Genomic DNA, 27,351 nt, shown 5'->3' on the forward strand with positions numbered 1-27,351 from the left:
ATATGTAATATTATTCCATTTTTGATGGGCGCGCCGAGCGTTATGCAAATTATTTTTACGTTCATTTTAATAATGATGTATTTGCATATTTCCACGAATGAAACTGTTCAATTGTAATTAATTTACGGATATTTATGCATTTGTGAGAAATTGTTACGATTATTTGGAAAAATTGTAATTGGAAGACACGAAAAATAACGCAAAACAATTATAATTTATAATAATTCGAGTTCTTTAATGTCGAGTAAACGTGGTTTGGAGAAAATTATTAATTACTCGATTATCGTTTCATATTTATATATATATATTATTATTGTTGTTATTATTGTTATCGCAAATTCAATTAATTAAACCAGAGTGATCGTAAATCCGACTTATTTAATGAATATTATAGAACATCTACCCTAGTGGCGTAATACAGTTGGTGGCATCGGTTGTTGTACGTGTTGCATCCTCGCTAATTAATTCGTTTATGTGTTTGTTTAATGATTATTAAAAGTGATTAAATCTAATTTGCGTGTGCACGGTGATCGAACGAATGCAAATTGACGTGCATGTCGACGTGATTATAACGCGAGACAAGAATTGGAAATTAGAAGCTAATAATTGAACGAATCATGCATTTTTTTCTTCTCTTTTTTTTTTTTTAAATATCACAATTATTAAAATATTTATCTATCTCTTTATCGATATATTTTTTGAAAAATTAAATATCCAAAATATTTGGAGTTTTTCAATACCAAGACAATGAAAATAATGGTATATGCATTAATGGTTAATCAAGCGTGAATTTCGATTGTCCATGATGAAAGCAAAAAGTCTGTGAGCCATGTTCGAGGAGGTTTGACGTATTTAAAAGGGCACTGTATTCCTCCTTATACGCGTGGAACGAGGTTATACGAGTGCCTTCCAATTACAGGCTCACTTGACACAGATTGTGTCGTGGCTCAAAGTTCCCGCCGCCTACGACTTTAACTGCCACGGAAATTAGACGGCGACAAGTATCGCACGCGGCTGTCCGTACACGTGCAAAACGCGTTATACTGTATTAAGTTGGTTATATACGTGGCTTATGGGAGTGTTACTGCTGCTGTGCTTGGTGTTACACCACGTATTCGTGTTGCGAATTGACTTTGGGTCAGAGATTTTCAAAGATCACTTTAATATAAATTTTTCTTGCGTCGTTCTTGTAGTGCTGATAAAACTGTTTTTGTTTATTTTATTATTTAATCAGATTTATTTAAATTTCGTTAAATTAAAACACACTTATCGTCGATAAATAATCCAGATTATCAAATCAAAGCGTTCCCACAAGATTTTTAAGAGAATAGAAATAATTCAAATTTTCTGATATTTTAAATATTAAATAGAAGAGAGTGTTTTAATGTTTATATCATTTTCACACATATGAAAATCTATTCATTATAAATTATGATCGATTTTGTTCATCAAACAAACGAGAAAACTAATTCCTATATATACTTCCATCACAATTTGGTTTGTAAGTGTATTTTTGAATGTTTAAAAGTAGGTTATAGGTTAGATATAGACTTTAAGTTGGAAACAAAGTTCTAGTTTGAAATAGGTATTTTGGCCGAAATAGGTAATCTGGAATAATATAAATTGCGACACACAAAAGTTCGTGTTTTTCCAAGCGGTCACCCATCCAAGTATTAATCGTGCCTAACGTTATTGCACTTTGACGATCGCATATGAACGACTGTATCCACTCTGCAAGGGATAATGATATTCAGATACTTTTTCCAATTAAATAAAATACGATTCAAACGATAAAGGGCGAAGTGTTTTCTATCGTTATTTCTTTGTAATTCTTTTTTATTTCTAATTACACCCGATTTGCATAAAAAATTTTCATACAAATTTATTCCGGAACAGAAATTTGTCACACATTTAAAATATACTTAATTACCTTTAACTTGAGGATTCACGAACAATTGAATCGAAGTAAGAATTGAAACGTTAAAGTTCAATTTATATGGTTAATTTTATGAACGACAATCGCGCCGTTGTTAGAAATATGAAACAATGGGGGAATAAAACAAAGGCAAAACAATTGTATAGTTACGCAATCCGAGTACCTTTTGTGCGCTTCCACCTGCAGTTTAGAAGGGAAAATAGAAGAAAAAGCGTTCTCCACAGCCAGTATGCAACAATCGAGATGAAGCTGAAGCTTTCACTGATACGCGAATTTTTTTCCTTTCTGAAACTGTATAGCATGAGCCTGAATGTTTGTGGAAAAAATGTCACAAGGTATCTCTGACTAATTTTCATCTAAATATTTTAATAGTTATCTTAATTTTTGAATATGTAAATTCGAAAAATTATACAAAAATCTTTGGTAATGTAAATTTTAAAAATGGAATCTTTTGAAAAATTATCGCGAGAATGAAGTAACAAAATATTTGCTTTTCGTAGATATTAATACGAAGAATTACAGGAAAATATCGTTTCGAGAAAATTAAATATATACATTTTTTTTTTCCTTTTTAAACGCGCTGAATTTAATATATTTTATTCTTATATAAATTATTAGAAGTTGGTCATGAATTCATGTTCAAAATTTAATTTTTAATCTTTAGTATGTCAATAAAATATATAATCGATATAAAATTCTCCATTTTATTTTTACAAATTTACTTTTGATTCCTTCAATTCTCGAATTTCCGAACAACTTGCGGCTATCAAAAATGGTTTGCTAATCCCTCGATGCAACCACGAAAACCTCATGCTTCTTGCACTTTGCACGAATCTTCTTCTTCTTCTTCTTCGTCTCTTCCTCTTTTGCATCCGGATAAACTTCTCTCTAATTTTCAAACAACGAGGAACTTTCCTAAACTGTTCTCTTCGCGAGTTTCTCTTTTCCACCCGCAACTTTCAGAATTGAATCGCTAATTTCGTTGGCGAGAAAGCTGAACCTGTGATTCTCCTCAGGTTCTTTCCCACCAAGATGTTAAACTTAGCAAAATTTCGAGCGGATCTGTTTCAGCTACATAGCTAGAATTCTTCCATCATTGAGCTTATCACATATAACGCTTCTCCTATTTCTTTTCTATTTTCATTTCATTGGTTATTTCAGAAATTTAATATCGTAAATTAAGCGAATTATAAAATTACCGTGGTTATTCATCGAATATTACACTCTGGATTACGCCATATTTAATATTATGTCCCATACATCGTTTGTTCATCACAAAATGAGGTTATGTTTCAAGAAAAGATTTTTCGGATAACAACGAAAAATATAAAAAGAAACTTTATAATCCAACTAAAAGATAATAGATATAATTTTAACGAACATGTTTAATGTAAAAATCGTCGTGAAAAAATGAGGTTATGTTTCAAGAAAATAATCTTCTTATCTTAATACACATCGAAAAGCTTGTTGTGTGATCTATTTTATCGACTACAACGATACGTCGTAACTAGATATTGCTCCATAATATTCACGAATCCATTCTTACTTACAATATAAAAAAGATACGTTTTATCGACGAGTTAGAGAAGAAGGGAATGTGGAGAGTAATCAAGGAAAATGCGAAATATTAAAGGCAACCGGCGTCCTTTAGCTGTTACCACTTGAGAAGATAAGGCTGTACCGTTTTTCGCCTAAATGCTCTTCCGTGGCTACCCGCTTTTAACGAAAAAGCACTCGGTCTTGTGTACAACGCTCGTGCTCGCTTATCCCTCCGTATGCGCACGCAACGTATTCGAGTGTATGCGCGCTTTTTATGTACCATACACACTCACGCTTGGTTAATGCACGCGAAAGAACAAAAGACACTTTGGACGGACCACGTGGCCGTAAATGTCGCGATTCTTAAGCGAATCTATTCGCTTTCGAGGGCTTACGTGTGCTCTTTAACTTTAAAAAGTTTTACTTTTATCTTGGAGGAATTGAAAGATTTATTTTATTTATATTATTGCATTGCGCTTGTGTGCCGATGTATATTGTAGGATATGTTTTGAGGTTCGATTCTGGAGAGGTTAAAACGAGGATGTGCAAAATATTGGACGAGATTGTCTCACGTATGTATACTTTTTATTTTTGAATTTAATCATAAATTATTGTTGAATAGCGTTAGGTAAAGTGTAAGAAATTATTTAAATGATTGTTCTTATTAATTTTCGAATCATTTTTTTCAATTTTTCTTAATTAAACAACCTATACGTGTACATATTTGTAATATAAACTCATAGACTTCATCATTCTCTGTATCATTTAACCGAGTATGAAACGATTCTTGAAAAAGAAATTTATTTAAGAATAATTCAAAGAGGATTAAATCACTGATTAATATATTTGTATAATTTGTATAATTCTTACAAAAAAAAACTTTTCTGGTCTACAGAGAATTAATTCGAATGACTTTCGTTTCGTCTTCGTAAACAAACGAGACAAAGAGGAAAGCAGTCGATAACTCTAGCTCGACTAAAAGTCGAAGTGAGCTGGTAGCAGCCATACTACAAACAATCCCAAACGGAAATACATCGGAATATCGCGTACCGTCTCGATACAGTTTAGATCACAGGGAGAAACTTGTTCCGTTCGACAAAGTATCGTGAATAGGATTGGAACTCCTGATGGAAAGTTTCGGTGCTTGAAAGACCAGGGACCAGGGATGAACTTGGACTTTCGCTCGCGACGACGACCCTACCTTCAACCGGTAAGTTTGATAGACTTTGGCGAGGAATAAATTGGTCGATGAATTTTTATTGGGATCTCGACCTTGAGAAGATGTTAGATTGAAGATGGATAAATTGGATTGATCTCGTCTCGAAGACAACGAGAAAAGTAAAAACTTTTAATTTTTATATAATTTTCTGAGTTGATAGATATTAAGTTAATTGCTTGAGGAGTAGTTTTTGAGCTTGAACGATAAATCAGCAGATTTTTATATCTTTTATAACGATATGATTTTATATATAGAATAAAAGAAATTGAGGTTGGATTCGTAAATTTGTATAAATTAACACAACGTAGTTGAGAATAATAGAAAATGACAATTTTTAATTTGTCACAGGAATTCTTTTATAAATTAAATTATTTTATTTCTACAAGCTTAATCGACGAGAAAAGATCGAGATCTTCAATATTTTGCACTCGAGAATTTCGTTCAAAGTTCTAGAAATTCTTTAAAGTTGGGAGTTTAAAATTCTCTGGAAGAATCTCGTAAGAAAAATTCTTTCGAGAATCCAGATAGGTTTTATCCCTTTTGGATCCCTTTGGATCTTTATTAAAATTTGTACCACCAATAATAAAAACGCGTACACTTTCCATTCTTCTGGAAAATCGAGCCCCATTTTTTCCTAATCGTTCGCATCACGTCGTTAATTATCCCACCCCATGTAAAAAACGTTTCTCAAACGAAAATTTTCAATTTTCAGATTTTATTCGTGACGTTAATTAACAACAAAGAGGAGAAGGTTTTATTCGAATTTTTCTCCGACCAAAAAAAAAAAAAAAAAATCTCATTCCCCGATAGTTGACGTAAAACATTTTTACACAACCGACGTTTAAAAATTCTTTCGTTGGCGAAGAAAAAAAAAATCGCTCGACATCCCATTTTCCATCTTTCTCCGCCGTCTGAAAACTCTGCCTAGAAAAATAATAATAACGATAATAACCGTAACTGGCGACGTTGAAAAATTAATTTCAACCAACACACGACACAAAAAGAGTCAGAAAAAAATTAGAATCCTAAAAAAAAAAAAAAAAGTCGAAGAACGAATCGTGATACAAACGGATATATGCCAAGCGTTTTAATCATCGCTCGTCAAAGGGAATAAAGCATGCAGCGACGCATACGGCGAGTATCGAAAATAAAATTATAAGTAAGATTTGTCTGTGCGTTATTCTCGTTAGCATTGTTATCCTCGCCAACGATAACGATCGTATGCGATTGCGCAAATTGATGTAAATTGATCTTCCCTGGTTTAGAAAGTCGCTTCGTCGATTTTTTTTTTTATTTTCCTGATTATTGAATTCAAGGTTATTTGAGTATAATAGAAGAAGGCGCGTATGCAAGGATTCTTCGGTGAAAAATGAATGGAATAGAATGAAGAATAAAATTTGTTCGTTCGAAAATTTTTAAACGAATCTGATTGATTTTGGATTACTGATAATTTATACGTGAAAATGAATGTTAAGATATTAAAATTTTTATTAATTTTTATTTTTTTTAAATTTTCTTGAAAAAATGAATAAAGTTCTCCACGAAAGAATTCTATTCGATTTTTAATAATCTCTTATTTGAGTCTTTGAGACTCGACAAATTGTTATTCTTCGTTCTTTCATTTTTGTATATAAAATATTCTGTACGGTATAATCGTTTTAGAAATGAATACAAATTTTTGAAATAACGTATTGCAATTATAATCACAAAAGATTATTAAGGAAATGTTCGATATCACTTTCTTCTGAGATTATTACTTACAAAGTTTACGTTCCTTATCCCAATTAATTAATCCGATAAAAGTTTTCTTTTCTTTCCTACATCACTGTAAATGTTTTACAACTCGATGAAACTACTTTTGAATATTCTTAATGCTTGTTTTTATTTCGACTGCCAAGCCGTTTTTTCCTTGCGCTATATTTCCGCTTTTAATACTGACTGCTTTTCACAAACTTTTATTGCAACACTCCTGAAGTTGAAATCGCCTTCAATGCTCCATTTTTTTCCCTTTTTTTCTATTTTTCGTAATATTTTTAAAAGATTCGCGTTCTATCAACGCGGTTTTACCTACTTCCATAACGAACGAAACAGTCCAACTCTTAGATCGAAATTTTTTTTTTATTATTAAAATCGATATATAAAATTTCTAAATACACGTTTCGTATTATAAAAATATCACAATATTTATAACAATGAATTTCGATATTTCATTAATTTAAAGATCTCCAAAGCCTCCTAGAAAAAGATAAAAACACTTTAATACATTTTAATATTTAGATTCCTTTATTTTCACAATAACAATCTCTTTACGTAACTATTTATAAAAATTATCGAGAGCAAAAATTGTATTACCTAATTATCCTTACGACAAGCTATCTTTTCAAGTCTTTTCAAAATTCGCTATATAAAAGGGTTAATAATAATAATAATAATAATAATAATAATAAACTCCTTCGTCATTTAAAATTTTCTCCTCCTCGAACTTGACCAGTATTCTCGAATGCAGTTGTATCAGATGTGGAACCGCGCCATCTGTATCCGTACACGTTTTTCTACGCGGGATAAATGGCGCGTTGCGCGCAAAGGTAATTTAATGGGCGAAAAGGCAATGGACCTGTGGCGATTTATCTTACCGCGGGGCTTACCGCTCGTTTTCGTTGCTAAGCGGCGAAAGAAAGGTTGGAAAATATCGCGACGAGGAGGAAAAGGGGAAAGAAAAATGTCGGATGGCGAGAGAAAAGAAATCGAGTGGTTGGAGTCGATGTTGTAAATGTTCTCGTTTACGATAAACGTTCGGTCGAATTCAGTTTCAGTTCCGGCTCGTAAATAATTTTGTCGACGATTTTCCTTTTTTTGGAAACCGATTATTTCCGAAATTTCGTTACAGGGAAAACAGATTTTCAGGACTTCTTTCCTTTTTTTTATTTCTCGAATTTTTTCTTGATTTGCGATTATGGATTATGGTGTTTTTATGAATTTCTTTGTGTTTCATCGCGTGAAACGCTGGATATTTGATCGGTTTTTGTAGTAGCTGTTGTGTGGAATATTTTATTTGTTTTGAATATTTATATGCATCTATAATTTTTAACGCTTTTCTTTGATTTTTTTTTTCCCCCAGTAAAATTTAATATTTTAGCAAATGTGTGATTTAAGGAATTTATTTATATTTGTAGAGAATATCAAGAGTTTTAAGGTTATATATAATTTTTTTGTAGAAAAAATCGTAATTTTTATTTTTGTCGTTTCTGTATTCTATAAGAATTTCCTTTTATCCTTCTAAGTACATAAGTACTGTTTATTATGTAAGTAGTGTTGGAAAGGATAAGCCAGGCTTGAAGCGATTCGTCTGCTCAAGCGTACAGATCTATCACTGTCTAGAGTTTTATACAAAAACTCGTATCAAAAAATAATTAATTTCAATATTGAAATTTCTATAAGAAGGATATAATTCATACATAATTAATTAAATAGAAGGAAAAAATAAGTTTAATTTTAACCACCTTAAGAAAAGAAATATACATATTTATAAATTTTTACTTTCTTCGCCATCTGTACATTACAATTTTACCCTTCAAAATTTTATATTTTCTCACATTCACTAACAAATAAATCCTGTGACCTTTCATAACGATTAAATTTTACGTTTTCTCACACGCAAAGGATAAATCAAGACTTATAATGATTAACCTCCAAACTTTTACTTTTACGTTCAATTTTATTTTTTTCACCATTTATATAATATTTATATACAATCTTACATTCCTTTTCCAAATTTTACATTCTCATGCCTAATATAATAAACAATATAATAAACATAAATAATAAACAAATAAACAAGAATAAGTAATGTCAGCGCGAGAGCAAGTAGCTCGGTAAAGGATAAGTCAGACCTCGATAATATATACCTTCACCATAGCTTAAATAACACCAGCAAAGCCTCGAGCTTTGCACGAACCTCCAACTTCGTATAACATTTCGCCGTCGGGTAAGAAAGAGACTATACGTGGGATATATCCTGGAGAGGGTGTGGATCAGAGGCAGAATTTCTCTCTCTCTCTTCCTCTTTTTCCCTCTCTCTCTCTCCTTTCAATTTCACTTTATTTCGCATTTTCGCGTCCCTGAGGCGCGCAGAGGAAACTGGAAACTCCGCCACGGGACGAAACACTGCCGCTTTCAAAGATAACGAGAGATTTTTTCCACTCCGCTTGCTAGAAAGGACATTTAAATTCGCCGTTAATAACCGGCCGAAGGTCGAAAAACAGCATATAGTCGTCATTTCTGTTTGCACACACGTGCTGCGTACACTCCCTGCTACAAGTAAGCAAGCCTTCAGTTTTCTCGATATACGCGAAACGTGTATGAGTATATATACATTCTAATCCTTAAGAAATAAGTTACATCGATATATGTGTATATATACATTCTAATCCTTAAGAAATAAGTTACATCGTATAAATTTATCGATCGATGGAATAATTGATAGTGAAATATATTTCAGCGTATATTACGTAACAAATATATAAATAGCAAGAAATGATTAAAAACTTACAAGACGGATATCTTTTCAATCGAATCACAATGATTCGACGAAGATATTAAACTGGATAAGATAAGAAAATTTAATTCGATAAAATATACACGAACGGTTTCATAACTCTTCGACTCTTGTTATCGCAGTTGAGATGTTTACTAGGCGTGGACGAGCGTGTGGAACGATATAATTGCGAATGGACGAGCTTTGGTAGGCGGAGATGTTTCTCGAAGTTTCTCGGTCGCGGCCCACTTACGCGGGGCAAAATATCCCGCGGAGCAATCTTATTTTATTTCCCTATTCCTCGTACTTTTCTCTCCCATTTTTCCTTCCAGAAATAACGAGGATAACCAATGGATTTATGCGAAATGTACGCGACGGTAATTGTTGGGGAAAAAAAATATTGGAACACGTGGCTGGATCGCACGTTGTTTGCATGTTCAATTAACTTTTTTTTGTAGATATAAAAGATGGAGGGATTCGTAAAAGTTTTTCAGGCTGGTATATATATATATTATGAAACACGTTGAGAGATTATATATATATTTTTTTCAGATTATATTTTACCAATCACATAATGTACATTGTTCATCGAGGTGAAAAATAGAATTTATTCTCTTAAACGTTTCTTTATTGCTCATTTCACTTGAATCATTCTTTTTAGTTTCTCTTCTGTTCTTTCCTCTCGTTTTTAGATTGGAGTTTGTTTATGCGAAATAAAATTTGTATAAACAAAAGCGAAGGAGAAGGAAAGTTAAGTGGATGCTTCATCCTTCATGATCCTTTTTTTTTCACGCAATACTAAAATAAACCCAATTTCCTCTCTTAAAGCTTATTATTATTTTTGCAAATATTAGAAGATATTCGCGAGTTGTTGAAACTAAATTAACTTTCAAAATTAACGCTCGATATTTATATTCGAATAAAATTATCACAAATCTTGATAATCTTTATTTTAATACATTTTTAACAAAAGAAAGAGTATGCTTGAAATATGTCGTCAGTTATGATTTTTATCATCCCTCCCCATTGTTTCGACTCGTTGAAGCGAAAAATTTATTCCATCAAACGACCAGACTTTCCCAGACGCGTCACAATCACCGTGTCCAAAACGCAAACAAAGAAGAGGACACAAAAGAAGAGGGAATATTCTCTTTGCAAGAAGAAAACCCCTCGTTTTCGAAACCTTCCACGTCCATTTGCATCGAGCCGTGGTGAATCAAGATAATCAAGAAATTTAATCAACCCCTCCACTTCCTCCTCCTCCCTCCCAACATTTCCTGCTCCTCCCATCTCTTTTCCAACGATGTTCTCTGGCGCAATGCGTAATATAGGGTCTCGTTTCTCGAGAAAAGACGTGTCCGAAGAAAATTAAGATTTAACCCGTCGATTAGGCGTGTCGACGAGAAGATTCTCCCCCTTCCTCCTCTTCCTCTTCCTCCTCTTCGATCCTCTGGGACTCGTATTCACGGGAATAGAACAGGTTCGTCCTTTGGATAGGTTCCAAATAGTAGTTTAAAATCTCTTTCTCCAATATTTTTCAATATTTGTAATAAATTGTTTGCGATGGTGTTAATTGAAATTTCGTGATTTTTTTTTCTTTAAATTTTAAGATTCCTGGAAAATGATAGGAAAATGATGTTAAATAGTAACTTAAAATTTCTTTCAATATTTTTCAATATTTGAAATAAATGTTTCTTAATTGAAATTTTGTGATTTTTTTTTTTAAATTTTAAGATTCCTAAGAAATGATGATAGTTTTAAAAAATACGATTATGATTTTTTTGAAATTTTAATGTTTTGACAGGCATATAAGTAGTTTACACCAATAAATTCCGAGCCAACTCTTTCTTTCCAAATTTTCTATGTCTGTTATAGGATCCATGGAATACTAATAAATTTTCACAATGACAATTCCCAATTATATCATTATTGTACAACGAATAAAGAAAATAGAAAAAGAAGTCAATAATTTAATATTAAAAAATAAATATTAAATTATGAATTCAGAAATAACCAAATCTTGGTATCCCAATTCTATGCATAAAAATATCAACATAGATAATTTGGAAATATAAATATGATTCATCACACCTCATACATTAAATTTAATTCATCTTAACGACGTTCTTGATAGAATTCGATGATGAATTGAAAGAAAACGCAAAGGAGAAATGGGAAGAGCAACGAGCGCTAATTATAAAAGGGTCAAGTGCTCGTATTTTTTTTTTTTTTTTTTTACTAAGCTGTTCACCCAGAGTGCATACGGAGTGTGCGGGTTTACGGGTTCCGTGGACTCGTAATGGTTCTTGGAACACGCTTTGTTAAACGAAGAATCATCAGGCGGAGATTCGAACGTCGATTAAATTTTACGATGATCTCGTGACGACGAATATTCACACTTTTACCATTTTTTTTCCCCCAAGCGTTGAACGAAAATCTCATCGACACTTCCCTCTTAATTATTCACTTTCTAATTATCAGCTTTCTTATTTCAGGAAATGTAACGTGTATAAAATGTACATATTTTTTTCTCTTCTTCTCTTAATTACGATTCGTCCTGAAGCGAGAAAAATCCAAATTTCATTCCTTTCTTCGAAATGATTCCTTTCTTTCTTCGATCTTTTAAATAGAGGATCCAAAAAAATTGTTTCCATTGTAACTGGTAATATTAATTCAATTAATTTTGTACCAATTTTCTTACTACTATTTCCATTATTCATTCTCTTATCTAATAATATACGTCTGTCAACAAAAAGGAAGGGCATGAAGTGAGGCATTCGATGCAAAATTAAGAAGATCATCACGGAGGGTGAAGCAAATCAATCCATAGAAACACGCTTGATTCACGACCGAGACCTGTTACTCGAATCCCCCTCCCCCCTCGTTCGTCCCTCTTCACGATTGCTCGACGAGCTGTCTGTGCCTGCGCTGCGAATGAACAGCGACAACGATGCTCGAAAAATCTCTCACGAGGAGGGCGAGACGACCATGCAAACAGCTCGAACAAAGGAAAGGGGAGGGGAGAGGAGGGGGAGAAGGAGGAGAGGGTTATCGTCGAAATTGTGCCGACATTACTTCAGCTCCAAAAAATTTCTCTCGAAATTAGTCGCTCTCGCCGCTCCGGAGGATGGAAACAAACGTTGCGAGGGGGAAGAGAGAGAGAGAGAGAGAGAGAGAGAGAGAGAGAGAGAGAGAGAGAGAGAGAGAGAGAGAGAGAGAGAGAGAGAGAGAGAGAGAGAGAGAGANAGAGAGAGAGAGAGAGAGAGATTCTTAAAGGCGGAGAGGAAACTTGGAAAGGTGGCCTCCACCCTGCTCGTTAGCTGTTACAACTTGCAGAGGGCATGAAGAGATCCCTGTTCTCCCCCTCCCCCATAAAGATGGCCTCGACCATTCGATGTAACCTTCCCCTCGTGTGAGATTTCGTGTGTCAGGTTTGGCTGCGATTTCAATTTATATCCAATTGAAACTTGGTTGGCTTAATTTGCTTGAATGTTTGGAAGAGGGAGAGAGGGAGGGAGGGAGGGAGGGAGGGGGAGAGAGAGAGAGAGAGAGAGAGAGAGAGAGAGAGAGAGAGAGAGAGAGAGAGAGAGAGAGAATTGTTTTCTTTTAAGAAAAAATTAGAAAGAGATTAACACGAGACAAGGTTAAATTCCAAGATCTTTCTCTTGTGATAGGAAATAGATTTAACGATGATTTTTTTTTTTATAGGGAATTTGATTTTAATGAGAATTTTTGTGTAGAAGTTATTCAATTGATGATAAAGGTCGTACAGATTTTTTTTTATATAGATTAAAAATAAGTGTCACAAAATATGGATAAAATTTTTTCGGTAAACAATTCCTCGTTTTTACATAACATTTTGGACAGATAAATTTTTCTTTTTCACTTTGGTAACGATGTTAATTTATTATATATTTTTGATTAAAAAAAAAAAAAATCTGTGAAATTTCATCGTCACTCGAATAATATATTCGACTTTTAAAAGGTTGCAACGATGAGGGAAGAAAAATTTAAGCAATTTAGACGTGTGTCGGAGAAAGATTATATTAATAAAACAATATTTTCCTCGTTTCCTTGTAATCGTTTATTCGAAGGAATTTTCTCGTTTACGATCGCGAATGCATTATACCGACGGATTAAAGCATCTTATCTCGAATGCACAGACGGCCACAAGCAGCATTCGCATTGTATTTCACTCGCGACCGTGTATGAGGAACAAAAATGAACCTAGCAGAATATGAAACGTGACTTTAAACAAATATCGATTTTCACCAAGGAAAATTCGATTAGAAATTCGACTGATTTTAAAGACGTGAAGGAATAGTATAAACAAGGGATTGTATGTTTTAATAGGATGTAATAGAAATATCTTTTTTATTGAATTTTGGTACATTTCTGGTAAGATAAATGAAAAATACTTTGAACAAGTGAAATGAAACAAAGTAATTGAATTTTTATTCAAATTTAAATTCTTGTCTTGGATCTCGTATATTTTACTATAAAAATATTGCCCGCGTAATATAATGTCTTAAATGTCGGGTAACGAGTAAAATATGATAATAGAGGTCTTACATCACTTGTCACGTTCTATCCCTGTCTTGCCTTCTACCTATAATGCTTGATGCAAATATTTATTTTCGCTTCGTATTTTAAACCGTTTATGCCGGAGAATATTATACTTTCCTTTTTGAAGTGCAAGAAACATAATATATTTAAAAACGGGAAAATTGAAATCTGTTCAACATCGGTGAAAAAAAATTATTCTTTAAATTTCGCAAGTCGAAAAATAACGGAACAGAAGAAAAAAATGAAAAATTCAAAAGAAAATTATTTCATTCGATACGTAAAATAAAATATAATTATATCATCATTCGTGTATATTTTAATTACGACACGTTTCTACGTTCAAGAATCACGTGATCTGTCACCGAATGACAAGCAGACAAATAAATGGACGAAAAATATGACTTACCAGCTATGATATCAGTGATATGGCACTGCAGACAGACAACGAGAGCGAGCAACGATGTAGTTCTCATTTTTCACTCGATTCGAACCGCAGCCCTGCTGACAGACCAACTCGCCAAATCGATTGATGATCGTATATATATCGTAGGAACGCACGTGTAAACGTCGCACAATCGCGAAGAACGCCTTTGTGTTCTCAGTCCGTGCACTGGCTCTTACCACGTAAACATTTGCGAACGATGTAACGTTGTCACGTTCGATTCTCGACGTCCAACTATCCGACACGATCCGACGCGTACCCCTATCGTCCCATAACAATTAATATTTTCGATATCGGGAAGCGAGGAAACGTTAACCAAACTTCGCTTGACGTTTCGTCGCCGGCAAACGAGCGGACAACATCCTCCCTCCTACAAGGATCGAAACCGACTGAGCACGGCGCATCGAGCCCCTTTGCATCGTTGTCCGAAAAAGGGGTTATGCGCACGTGCGAGCATCGACCAATCGGAACGCACAAATGGCCATTGCTAACCGCACGCGATGTTCCGCGATTTTTTTTCTCGAATTTAAAAAGTGCCTTTCCCTGTTTTCGTTCACGAGATCCATGGAAACAGACTCCGCAGCCTCTTGTCGCCATAAAATTCTCACATCCGACCAGGCTTTTTCTTTCGTCGTTTGCGTAACGTGAGACTCGGATCGAGCATGTATGTGTGTGCACATCACGCTCGAGAGTATGCAATATACGCGCGTTGCAGCGCAACAGGCACGCGAGGACGTGAAATCTGAACTTGCGGTGTTTAAACAGATTTATGGAGAAAAGAAATTTTCTGGTATACGATGCTTATGAGGATTATAATGGTGTTTGTAAGTTGTTCGAAGAATTTTTTTTTTTAATGTAATTGTATCCATGATATAGTAATCGAATTATTTCTTTTTGTTAAAAATATCAGTGATTTATCAAAGCGACGATTTTAATACATTTTTATATTGAATCAAAGTATATTGTGTATATTCACGTATTATGCGTTTCTAATCTCTTCTCGTTATGCATATCTCGTGAATTTTATTTATTCGTTTCAAAAAAGTGCATATATATTGTTCAATAAATTTAATTAAAAGTTTCTAACTTTGAAAATATGAACTACGTGTTGCGACTATTTTTTACATTCGGGGATTAAATTTTTTTATCGGAATACATGCGAGCACGTAACTTTTGACATATTGTTTTAATATGTTTCAGTAATGTTATTTGAAAAAAAAAAAAAAAAAACGTACGATAAAAACTAATCATATTATACAATTTTCAAAGGTAGAAATAATCTTTTTAAATAATATTTTATGAATAAAATTACATTTCACGAAAATTAAAATTCGTATGTGATCAAAAAATAAATAAATATAATAATTAAAAACAATAACATTTGGAATTCCATTTCTTTATCATTTAGCTTTATCATATTCTCAATTATATAAAATTCTATATATATATTACGTATATTATAAAATGACTTGTGCATTATATATTGAAACAAATCCACGTTTTAACAAAATTGGTTATCAACTCCTACTAAAACATATTATGGAAATTCTCATTTTGATTTTGTTTGTTCGTGAATTATTTACGCATCGTAATTTCAAACTGCATATTGTTTCCCGTCGAAAAACCAGCTTTTTCCCCCTGTTTACTCGCATGACAGATTGTTCGTCGCTGTCAGACGCATTCAACGTAGTAGACCAGTTTCAAAGAATTATTTGAACCGTAAACATGGTTGCAAATAATTTTACAGAAAAAGATTTTTCATTATTGAAAATGTTTGTAAACGTTTAAATAATAATCAAAAATTATAAAATATATTTTAAATATAAAAGATCCATTTATAATTCTACATGGATATTTGATTTAATTTATAATATCTAGCGATACAAAAAAAGTATTGGTAAATCTGAATAGAATATATTCGGACATAACATTTAAATACTCGTAAAAGAATAAAAGATGGAAAAAGAAGAAATTTTTGCCGAAACCCGGGATCGAACCGGGGACATTTAGATCTTCAGTCTAACGCTCTCCCAACTGAGCTATTTCGGCTTGTTTTATTAAAATTTTTAATGGCGGTTTTACTCAAATTTAAAAAGATCGATTGACTTGTCATTTCGTTAATTCTAAAATACAATTAATCTTTTTTTTTTTTTTTCTTTCATATAACCACGATGCATTTTATTTCAATATAAAATATATTCCAATTTTTAGTTTCTATTTTTTTTATTTTATTATCACGCATTTCGAAATCTATTATAATCTAAATATTAATATTTTTATAAAAATAAAGTAATCTTTCGTAATATAAACTTGTTTGAATATTTTATATAACAATTATTTGAATTTAATATTGATTTGAATAGAATGTTAAAATAAATAAATATCGTAAAGGATTTATAGATTTATAGATTTATCGTATTGCACACTTGTTGAACTTCATTGAAGTACTAACAATATGCTATGATAATTGGTCAAGTTCCAATAATACTCACGATAAATTATAGTCCATGGTTTGCATTCGTCATTCTTTTCTCTAACTCGACCTACTTTTATCACATTGTTTCACATATCCTGTTGCTTGTCAGTCTTAGCACGATGTACAAGTTTACATTTCCCAGAACAGGCGTTAAGGTTATTCGAAGGGAGAGAGATTGGTTGCAATTCATGGTCGCCGACGAAATCATACGATAGATAAAGATGGATATAAATACTACGTAAACAAACCACGAATTTAAAAGAGAGACAAAAGAGATTATCAAGGACGAATAAGTTTAACTTAGATGTTACTTACTAAAACGTTAAACATCATTCATATAATAAAAAATTAAAAAAAAAATTAATTATGTAAAATATTTTTCAATAATTATTACATATGTGTTTATAATTTTTTTTAATTTAATATTTTTTGTTTCATTTTTATTATTTTTTTTTTTTTATATAAAAATATTTCATATTAAAAATTTATTAATATACATTACAATATTAAAAACTTCATTTTAGAATCTAATTAATTATTAAATATTATTAAATGAATTAGAATTAAAATATATAAATTTGGCGTGTTTTTGATCTTTATATTAATATCATCAATTATTATTTCTGTTTATTATTAATTAGATTATATTACATCTTGAAAAATTTTTAAGAAAGTGTTCGATGAAAATTAATATATTTTTTTCAAACATATATAAAATATAAATAAAATGTATATAAAATCTTATATTACAAATAAATTATTTATCATATTTATTGAATTATTGACAAGAAACAATTTTATGTATGGCTGTTAATGGAAAAACAGGAATAAACAACACTCTCGTCCTCGAAATTGTTAAAACGACTTGAAAAACATCGTCGAGGCCGCCATAATATTCTTCCTGCCTGAACTTGGCCTACAGTTTTGTGCGCTTGCTACGTTCACGACGTTCAGTGTCGCGTCGTGCGTAGATGGTGACGGTTCGTTGGAAGAGGATTTTTAGTTAATGGAAAGTTCACCGGGAATGTGGAAGTATATTTGCGAATAAATCTCTTCCTCGCGCTCTACCGAGTGTAGGTGCATCGAAGAAAGGGAAAAGTATCGTCATTCGCAGTTGCAATCGTACATTATGGCAAATTTAAGACAAACTCCGCTGACGTGTAGTGGACATACTAGACCCGTGGTGCATCTCGCATTCTCCGATATCACTGAATCTGGATATTATCTGATTTCGGCGTGCAAAGGTAATTAATTTTCGATTTTTTTTTTTTTTGCCTTGAAGAGAAACTTACCGGTGACTCGTATCGGTCAATCTCTTTCTTTTTTTTTTCTTTACGACCGACACGTTCTTGTTCGCCTTGGCCCAGTTTCTTCGAAAACCAAGGTTTTTGTAACTTACGTATTTCGAGGTTAGATACTGTATATTTGCGACGTTCGTACGATTTCCTGTATTCCGTTCGATAATTTCAAGACAAATGTATGAATTGGTTGAATTAATCTATACATTGATCATATATGTATTCATATATTATCTTGATGAAATTTTTCTAACCTATTTTAGCGAAGATTATTATTGAATCACGTGCATGTTTTATTTATTTTGTTTTTAAAATTGTAGTGTTTTCATGAATCATTAAAAATTTTTTTTAATATGTTTTTAGATGGCAAACCTATGTTACGACAAGGAGATACTGGAGATTGGATTGGAACATTTGAAGGACATAAAGGAGCAGTGTGGGGTGTTGCATTAAACCCTCAGGCTACAAGAGCTGCTTCAGGTGCTGCAGATTTTAATGCTAAAGTTTGGGATGCAATAAAAGGAGAAGAAATTCATTCGTTTCAACATAAACATATTGTTAAATCTGTCAACTTTAGTACAGACTCTAATTATTTGTGCACTGGCTCTAATGAGAAACTTGTACGAATTTATGATCTTAACAAACCAGATGCAGCACCACAAGTATATAAATTCATAAATTCATATTTGCAAATATAATATTTTGCATTTTTTTTTAATCAATAATATCAACAGGTTTTCTCAGGTCATAAAAATGGTATCAGACATGTTACCTTTTTCAATAATAATACTGCATTAATTACTTGTGGCGATGATAAAACATTAAGAGTTTGGGATAGGAATAGCGGCCAAGAAGTCAAAAGGTTAGATTTTCCGGCAATTCCAAATTCCATGGAAGTATCAAGAGATGGAAATATCATTACCACAACTCATTCCAATATAGTTACTTTTTGGAATAGTAGAGAGTATGTACATTTCTTTTTTTTATTATATATTTTATTTTGTGTTTGTGAATTTGTAATTGTAAATCTATAAATTGTGTCATTCATTTGTGTCAAAGAAAGAAATATAAGAAGGTATATAACAAAACAAGTTCAAGATATTTTGATACATAACATGTATTTTTTTATGTACTTATTATTAGTACAGGCACATTAATATCCTGAGCATGGATTTGTTATAGAACCTTCAAGTTAGCCTTGGTTCACTAGAAAATATTTTCTAGTGTAATATTTTACATTCTAATAAGTTTTATATTTTTTATTTAATATTTTTTAATTATGTACTAATAAAACTTTTAATTATCTGTACAGATTAACCAAATTACGCGAATACACTGCACCAACACAAATGAATAGTGCCAGTTTGCATCCAGATTGTAGTATTTTTGTATGTGGAGGAGAAGATTTAAAAATGTACAAGTTTGATTATACTACGGGCGCGGAAATTGGTAAATTAATATTAATTACGAAATTGATAACATAACTATTATATTTCTTTACAGTTAACATATTTACAAATATTTAATATTATTTTTAGAATCATTTAAAGGACACTTTGGACCTGTGCACTGTGTACGTTTTTCACCAGATGGTGAATTATATGCTAGTGGTTCAGAAGATGGTACATTGAGATTATGGCAAACAACTGTTGGCAAAACTTATGGTCTCTGGCGATGTATAGAACAAACACCTGCAATACAAGAAAATACTACTGTGCTTAATAATAAACAAGAAGTTCCTGCCAGTTAAAAATCGATTCATAAATAATGTATTTTAATACCTTTCAAAAGAGAAAAAAAGAGAAGAATACTTCATCGAGAGATGTACGTATTATATATATAAATGATAAATCACGAATTTTCATGGCAATTTATATCGTTGAAATTGTATTTAATCGGCTGATGTCTGTCATATGTTTTGTACATATATCAGATCTCTATAATATGTCTTGAATCAGCCTAAGTAATCGCGATATTCCGGGAAAAGCAATTTCATCGTAGTTTAATAAGCAATGGAAATCTGGGACGCCGTTTACTATTTATTATAGAAAAGAAAAAAAAAGAAATATTAACATTTATTAACATTATACATGTCACTATTATACTACAAAATTAGATAGAGGTGTAATGACAAAAAGAAAGACAATTCAGAATTAAATTTTGTGTTCGCATTTGTTATTTTCGCGTTATAACATTACTATACAAGTATAAAAAGGATTTATTTGGGCCACTTCTAGCGCAACTTTTTTAATATACATATCATTCATTCGCCTATTATTATTCACATTTTTATTTTGTCTAACAAACGTCACAATACCGTGACAATTTATTAAAGTCCTTTTTTCTCACACAGCAACGTACTACGAGATCACTGTACAATTTTTCTTTCAAACTGGCAATGACAGTTTTATACAAGTATATCATGTACTGACCTCTTTTGACTTTCCTTATTCCAGTACACCTTCTTACGTATATATATATATATATATACGTACATATATATAACATAAATTAAATACTTCTTATAATCTACAAAATAGTACTAAACATAACAAGAAAAAAAAAAAGAGAGAGGTATTCGTTACAAAATGAAACAATATTTAAAACATTTCCAGTCGAGTATATAATACAATGCGCGAATCTTAATATTACTTCTTGACCTCTCTTCATAGACGATTTCTATCAAAATGTACGAGTTGAAACGCGCGCATAACACATTCACCATGATTCTTGACTCGTATTCCTTACAAAAAAATTGTTCAACCTTTTATGATGATGAGTGCAGCTCGTTAAAAAACTTAACATCACTGTCGTTGTATGATCTCTCAAAAGGAAGACAGTGATTCTTTTGCGTGTGATAGTTAGTAAGCAACCAGTTATAGGAGAGAAGTCTTTAACATTTTTTTCCACCGCTCAACCTATGAATTGCGACAGATCGGGCAACTTGAATCCGTTGAACGAAACTGGCGTTGGCGCGCTTCTCAAACTGTTTCTGTGCGATACGAAACCAGGGAAACTGGTCGGCGTGGTAAATTGCTGAAGTCTCGAGGAAGCTTCCGTCGCTGCCAAAACGAAACCACACTGAGCTGTGCACACGTCATCGCGTAGAATTGCCTCGCGAGAAGCTTCGCGTAAAAGCTGATTACAGTCGGTAATCCTCAGAGAAGCGCATTGAGTCTGAAAAACAGAAACGATTGCAATTTAATCTTTTATATCCGTTTCCCCAATTTATTTCTCTAATTCATTCTAATAATTTATTTTCTGATTCATTCGTTTCATCATTCGTTTCAAAAGGACTTGTGACTTTCCAGAAATCTTTAGATTACCGAGCTTCGAATCGAATAGGAAAAAGTCGAGTGAAACCAAGATATCCCTGTAAGGTATCCAATTTCATAATAAGCGCGTATTGGATTTCAAGAGGTATTTAGTTACGTATATACATAAAAATGGAACAAAATTTAAAAAGGAATAACGTATATATCTATATCCACACGATGCTCGATCATAATTCAAGATTTCTGGTGGAAGAATAATCGCACGAGAGACGATCTCACGATTCAAAAGGATTAAATAATAATACAAGTTAAATACGTACGCCTTCGGCGGTGCAAACGCAGCTGGTGCAAGGCGTAGGGAAGCCAGACTCTCCAAGAGCAACGTTTCTTCCTCCGATCTGGCAACCGTGCCTCGTTTCTCTCCACGCAGTCAGATCCATTTGCGGCATCGAGCCGCAAGGGACTCGCGGATTCAGAAAATTGCTCGGCAAATCGAACGCCGCCCTCTGCATGTCGTTTTGATTGTCCATATTCTCGCACATAACCTTCGACAACGTGGATTTACGAATCTCGGCGAGTTGGTGCTCGGTGAAGCGGATATTCGGATCGTCGGTCTCGTACCAGAATCTATCGCACTTCCTCGCCTGCCTGAATTGTATCGCGATTATACAAGCGAACGTGGGCCCCACCAATCCACCTTGAAGAGGTCTCTCGCTCATCCCGCCTGGGAACAAATCGATGTCGTCCACGGAAGCGTAGATGCGTTTCATCCGAGCTATTACCTCTGGCGCCATCTCCCTCGACAAATCTTCGAAAGTGGTCGCTCTTTTCAGATTGCACAGAGCCCTGTAATTGTTGTACGACGGTATACCGTGATCTCTAGCACGATGAACATTAAGAGCAACCAGGTCGATTCCAGAATACGGTATTCCGCGGATCTCGAACAGATGATTGGTCACCTCACCGGTTATAAATTGATCCAAAGTCTCCATAGGTGTCGCTACCAATCCTCGCGTCATTTCGTCCATCATGTTCGATTGATAGAGCACATCCGGGTCGAAGAAACCATCTCTGAGCAAGATAGACGGTTCCATGTTCTGATAGTTGCGATCCATTCTTGGCAGATGTGGCCTCAACAACGAGTGACCGATCCTGTACGCCGCGGAAGCGAATTCGGTGAGCACGCTGGGATTGCAAGTGGGAGAATATTCCTTGTAGTAGCCTTGCGGCAACAGTTTCAATCCGTAAAGAGTGACAGCGTTCCAACCAAGTATTCGAGGTAGGAATTCATTGTACGTGATATGCTGCAGCATCCCGCTGATTATGCGTCGAGATTGTTGGAACAGTTTCTCGCCATCCCAGTGAGGATTGATCTGCCTCAATCCTTCCACGATTCTATTATGCTCGCGCACCCACATGGTGTGCATGACGGTTAATCCAGGCTGCTCGGACGCTCGACCGTCTCCGCCGATAAAACAGTAACCTGATTTAGCTTTACACTCGGGATGCGTAGGCGATTGAGGAAGGAGATCCTTGGCCCCTCTATGCGGGCTCTGAGTGATGTTCATGCGACCGTTAAAGCCACGAAGTATGTTGCAGATACAAGTGTTCTCTCCGTAAACCACGGATCCATCGAGAAAAGCAGTGTTTTGATTAATTTGTTCCCTCGGTCCGAGATGCTGTTGGCCCGGCAGCGACCTCATAGATGGGAAACACATTCGTGCGCCCGACGTTACGTTCACCGTGGGATAGTAATGGTCACCAGGTGGCACTGGGAAAGGATTACACTCCGGATGAACCGTTCTAGGCGAATCGCAAGAACGGCAGCTAGGTATAGACTCGGCGAAACCTTTGTGAATAGGTGTCATGGTGAGGTCGTGGTCCAGAAATTGAGCGAACTGCATTACCATCAGAGTGTATCGATTGTGCAAGTTGGAGATGTCGGGATGGATCACCGTGGAGATCACTCGGGGGTTTGGTAGAGGCACTCCTGTTACAGAGGTGCTTCTCGGCTTCGACACTCCATCTTCGTAGACCGGAGGCAGCAATCTGGCGAATGTTGTCAACGATTTGCCCAAGTTGGGATTGCGTAGATTGTTGCAGTGGCCCGAGAGGGTTCTGTATGGAGAGGTTGGATCGCAAGGGCTATCGTCCACGGGGCACTCGACTTCGTCGTGATTCGTAGGCTTCTTTTGGGACAGGAATCCGGAAATATCGACGTTTTGCAGCAGATCTGAGAAATCGTTGTTGGGAAAGCCCAGTATATTGTCCGTGGTATCGAAGATCTGTCGTTTCTTGCGTTTTAACCCGTGTATCCCGTTCAAAATTTCATTAGTGGCCAACTCGTACATGATGGAAGAGTTTGCCAACAGGAGGGCATCTCTGTTGGCTTTCGAGAAGCTGGCAGCCGTTCCAGCTGGAGACTTGGGATCAGCTATTCTCTGCTGCAGCCACGAATTGTACTCCAATTGTTTTCTCTCGATCAAATCTGCTTCAGCTTTCTTCACAGCTGCTGCTATTAAACTCGGGCTGAGTTCTGGAATGAATTCAGGGATCACAGATCTGGTGCCAATCACTACCTCCTTGGCCGGCTCTGGAAGTGGCTCTTCTCGCCAAGGAGCTATGTCGAGTACACTGTGCTGGTCGCAATTGATCCTCGCGTTCAGATACGGATCCTGCTGTATAAACGCTTTCGGTTGAATCTTATCGATCTTCGTGTTGGCACATAGGATACCGGCCAGAGAAACTTTTCTAATTTCAGCCAGTTGAATTGGATTCAATCCGGACGGTGGAATGTCATTCTCATACCAGAATCGATCAGAGTTTCTCGTCTTGATGAACTGCCTCTTGAGAAGGCATTCGAACGTTGGACCTATTGTTGCACCCCTTCTAGGAATTTCTAAAATTCCACCGAGCAGCAAATCTATATCTTCCACCCGCGAGTATACGGATTCCAAGAGTCTCGCGTGCACTGGATGCATTAGATGCTCCAAATCCATGAAATTTTGGATCTATGAAAAAAAAAAAAAAAACGAAAGGTACGTTTTAGATATATTGAAGAATCGATGATGAAATGAATTTCTTAAATATTCGAAAGCATTATATCGCAGCAATACGATAAAAAAAATTTTATGTATGCAAATTAAATTGCACAAACGTACGGTCACATTGTGTCCAGAACAATCAGCTACGAACTCGACATATCCGGGGATCCCATGATCACGGCCCATGTGTATTAAGCGCGCGTTCGCGTCGACTCTCGATTCGAAAGCGGAGTGGCTGAGATCGAGGCTCACGCGATTGGCCGAGGCGATCACGTGGTCTTCCAAGCACGTGGCGTTGTCGATTCTGTGGCTGCGCAGCGATGTCAGAGCGCGCAGAGCCGCCAGCGCGACAGCATCGTACGTCCCTCCTACGTTCGAGGACGAGTAACCGTTGTAGAACCCGCTCGAAACAGGCATTAATTCCGGATCCGTTCGAGCACCCTCTCCGAGAATACTCGGTACGTATTCGTTCAAAGTGACGTGTTGAATTTGCGCCATGACTAATCGTCGAGCTTCCAAGAATAACTTGGTGTCGTCCCAATGCTCGTTGGCGTCGGCCAACGCCTCGGCTATGCGATTGTGCTCGCTCAAAAAGGCAGCGTACACCATTCCAAGAGGCTTATCCCCGGTGTTGTTGCACACTTCGCAGGCAGAAATATCGACCCTTCCTCGATTGTACGTTCTGATTCGATGCAGCTGTTCGTCGGTGGATCCATAAATGTGAGAACCGTCCAAATACGCCGATGCACCGTTCATTTGTTCCCTGCTTTCGAAATTACACTTGTGCACAGTGAGAGTCGGTACAGACCGCCAATAACCTATACATCCATCTTGCTCGTCGCGGATGTCGTAACATTCTGGATGCTTCGCTTTCCCGGAGCAACATAAGTCCAGTTTGCGGGACGGATAGATGACGGATGCGATGTCGTTGAGTATTAGCTCGGACCATATTCCGGATAAACTGGTCAGACCCTCGTGAGCTTCTGGAGAGGGGCGTAGATGGTTGAGCAATGTCGACACTATTTTCGTAGGCGTTGGAAGCACGTGATTTCCGACCGACTGGCGAGGACTAGCGACATCTGGCGACAATGAAATGTAAACACGTGTTTAGATGAAAAATTATTGTCTCGAGAAAGGCGTGATCAACATTGAAGGTTAGTTACAAGAGAAAAAAGAAATTGTAAATTGTTGTTTGAGAAGCGTTTAATCGAAATGATTAATTAGAAATATTATTAATAGTTCGTATCGTAATATAGACAATTCGTTATTGAATAAAATATTAAATAATAGTATAAAATTTTGTAACACAGATATATTTCATACGGTGTCAAAATAAATTTCTCCGATTTTTCACGCAAATTTTTCAAACAACAATCGCATCAAATTACGAGTGAATTGTCGGAACAACTCGGAATTCTCTCGTTACGAAAGAGTACAGAGATATTCTCTAAATTGCGCTAATACTTCGTCGCACGAGCGAAAAATAATTTTTTCTCTGAAGTTTATTATATAATAAAGCTGCGGTTTGTACTCTTACTTCACGAGGGTGTACGATGTAAATGAGATTAAATCGTTGCACGTAGTAAATTGATAATATCTGTGTCAAATTAGACGTTACCTAACACAGTTTATTATTCTCGGTTATATTACACGGAAAATTGATTTTATGCTATGCGCACATGATTCTATAGATTTTAACGCGACAAATTTTATCAAATGAGCGTAATTCTACCTTTACTTGCTTTTCACAGTGAGAAACGAGAAATTGTACGTAATTATGAAATAAATGTAATTGAAGATTGCACGGAAAACAGATTATAAATATAATAATAAATCGTACTTTCATCTTTTATTATATAGTGTATTATAAAACTTTCCTTTAAATAAGGAAAATTTTAAAACAAAAATATCAAACTATAATAATTGTAAAGTATACATTTTTTTTCTTTCTAATTTTCTTGCTAATCTTCAATTATGTTTCATCTCTAAAAAAATATAATAAATATAATATAGAGAGTAGCGAAAAGGATAAGATCAAGTAATAGAGATAAATCAGATTAAATAAATCGGATAATTTACCTCGCACAATTTCGTTCAGCATATAATCAATATCATGGTCTAAATTTTTTTAACATTATCTCATAAAATAAAGCGACTTTCTATTTCAATATAATTACATCGTATGTATACACCTGCTTGATCCTGCATGCTATTAGAGATAGTGAAATTTATTACGTACAACTTTCTAGATCGATGCCGAAGTGGTTATTCATCTTCCGATTACGTCCAACATTGAAACCGAATAACGTTGGTTAGAAATCGAAAGTCTTCCGTCATTACTGTGTTCTATGAATGCCATAAGCACGTTCTGCGGTTTTACACATGTTTCTATCAATGTTTTGTATTTATTTGTATTAGATAGAAATATCTATCGTTTTTTATTATATAATATATCATTTTCATCCTCGTTTAACGTTAAACAAATGAATTAAGCGAATTGTTATTCGATTAAAACTAAAAAAAAAAAAGGAAAAAAAAATGGAAAGAAGAGATATTAGAAACACGTGATGTATGGTACAATAAAATTGGAATTCGAATTTTTGTAGCATAAGTTATATAAAAGTTATATTTTATTCAATTTCAATAAAATAATTCGTTTTTACTTGAGATTATTTATATCTTATTTTGAGTTTTTTTTTTCAATAAAACATCACTGACAAACGGCGACACGAGAGAAAGAAGACCTAACCTAGTCTCGTGATGCGCAATCGTGACGAAATTCTGTGTCATGGTTGCGCATGGTTCTCGACGGAATCTCAGCGGATAAAGTAGATTGACAACACGTGCTTTTTACGACTCAATGCATCTATATTCAGAATATATAGTGGTGTACATGACAGAATTTATGGTGACGATAGTGTTAATGACAATGGTACAGATATTCGTCCAACGATAAAAAACAAGTAAAAAAAATTTATAATAGGATCCGTCCTCGTCCCTAATAAGATTGATTCATGCGCAT

The 27,351-nt window shown here is 34.6% G+C and overlaps 3 protein-coding genes and 1 non-coding gene across 4 annotated transcripts in view; 1 reads left to right on the plus strand and 3 right to left on the minus strand.

Annotated features, from left to right (window-relative positions):
• Positions 1-14,573, minus strand: part of LOC122710556 (kielin/chordin-like protein) — an 81,192-nt gene extending 66,619 nt beyond the window's left edge. The window contains exon 1 of the mRNA XM_043928475.1: positions 14,201-14,573. Coding sequence (XP_043784410.1) covers positions 14,201-14,267 — 67 coding nt within the window. The 5' untranslated portion in view covers positions 14,268-14,573. The remainder of the gene's footprint in view (positions 1-14,200) is intronic.
• Positions 14,574-16,212: 1,639 nt separating this feature from the next.
• Trnaf-gaa lies at positions 16,213-16,285 on the minus strand. Its single transcript has one exon. It is a non-coding gene; the product is annotated as a tRNA-Phe (tRNA).
• Positions 16,286-17,679: 1,394 nt separating this feature from the next.
• On the plus strand, positions 17,680-19,763 carry LOC122710583 (serine-threonine kinase receptor-associated protein). The gene is made up of 5 exons (XM_043928507.1): positions 17,680-17,956; positions 18,374-18,672; positions 18,745-18,974; positions 19,323-19,459; positions 19,549-19,763. The coding sequence occupies exons 1-5, from the start codon at positions 17,842-17,844 to the stop codon at positions 19,758-19,760; spliced, it is 993 nt and encodes a 330-aa protein (XP_043784442.1). The 5' UTR covers positions 17,680-17,841; the 3' UTR covers positions 19,761-19,763.
• Positions 19,764-20,344: 581 nt separating this feature from the next.
• Positions 20,345-27,351, minus strand: part of LOC122710582 — a 35,093-nt gene continuing 28,086 nt past the window's right edge. Inside the window, exons 5-7 of the mRNA XM_043928506.1 lie at positions 24,447-25,408; positions 21,606-24,296; positions 20,345-21,187 (exon numbers count right to left, since the gene is read on the minus strand). Of these exons, the coding sequence (XP_043784441.1) occupies positions 20,924-21,187; positions 21,606-24,296; positions 24,447-25,408 (3,917 nt within the window). The 3' untranslated portion in view covers positions 20,345-20,923. The remainder of the gene's footprint in view (positions 21,188-21,605; positions 24,297-24,446; positions 25,409-27,351) is intronic.

The sequence above is a fragment of the Apis laboriosa genome, unplaced genomic scaffold (assembly GCF_014066325.1).
Source record: "Apis laboriosa isolate Shangri-la unplaced genomic scaffold, ASM1406632v1 scaffold14_cov150, whole genome shotgun sequence".
Taxonomy (NCBI): Eukaryota; Metazoa; Arthropoda; class Insecta; order Hymenoptera; family Apidae; genus Apis; species Apis laboriosa.

Coding starts and splice junctions, on each gene's coding strand:
- LOC122710583 (XM_043928507.1), top strand. CDS start 17,842: ATGGCAAATTTAAGACAAACTCCGCTGACGTGTAGTGGACATACTAGA. Junction 17,957..18,373: donor TCTGATTTCGGCGTGCAAAG/GTAATTAATTTT, acceptor ATATGTTTTTAG/ATGGCAAACCTATGTTACGA. Junction 18,673..18,744: donor AACCAGATGCAGCACCACAA/GTATATAAATTC, acceptor TAATATCAACAG/GTTTTCTCAGGTCATAAAAA.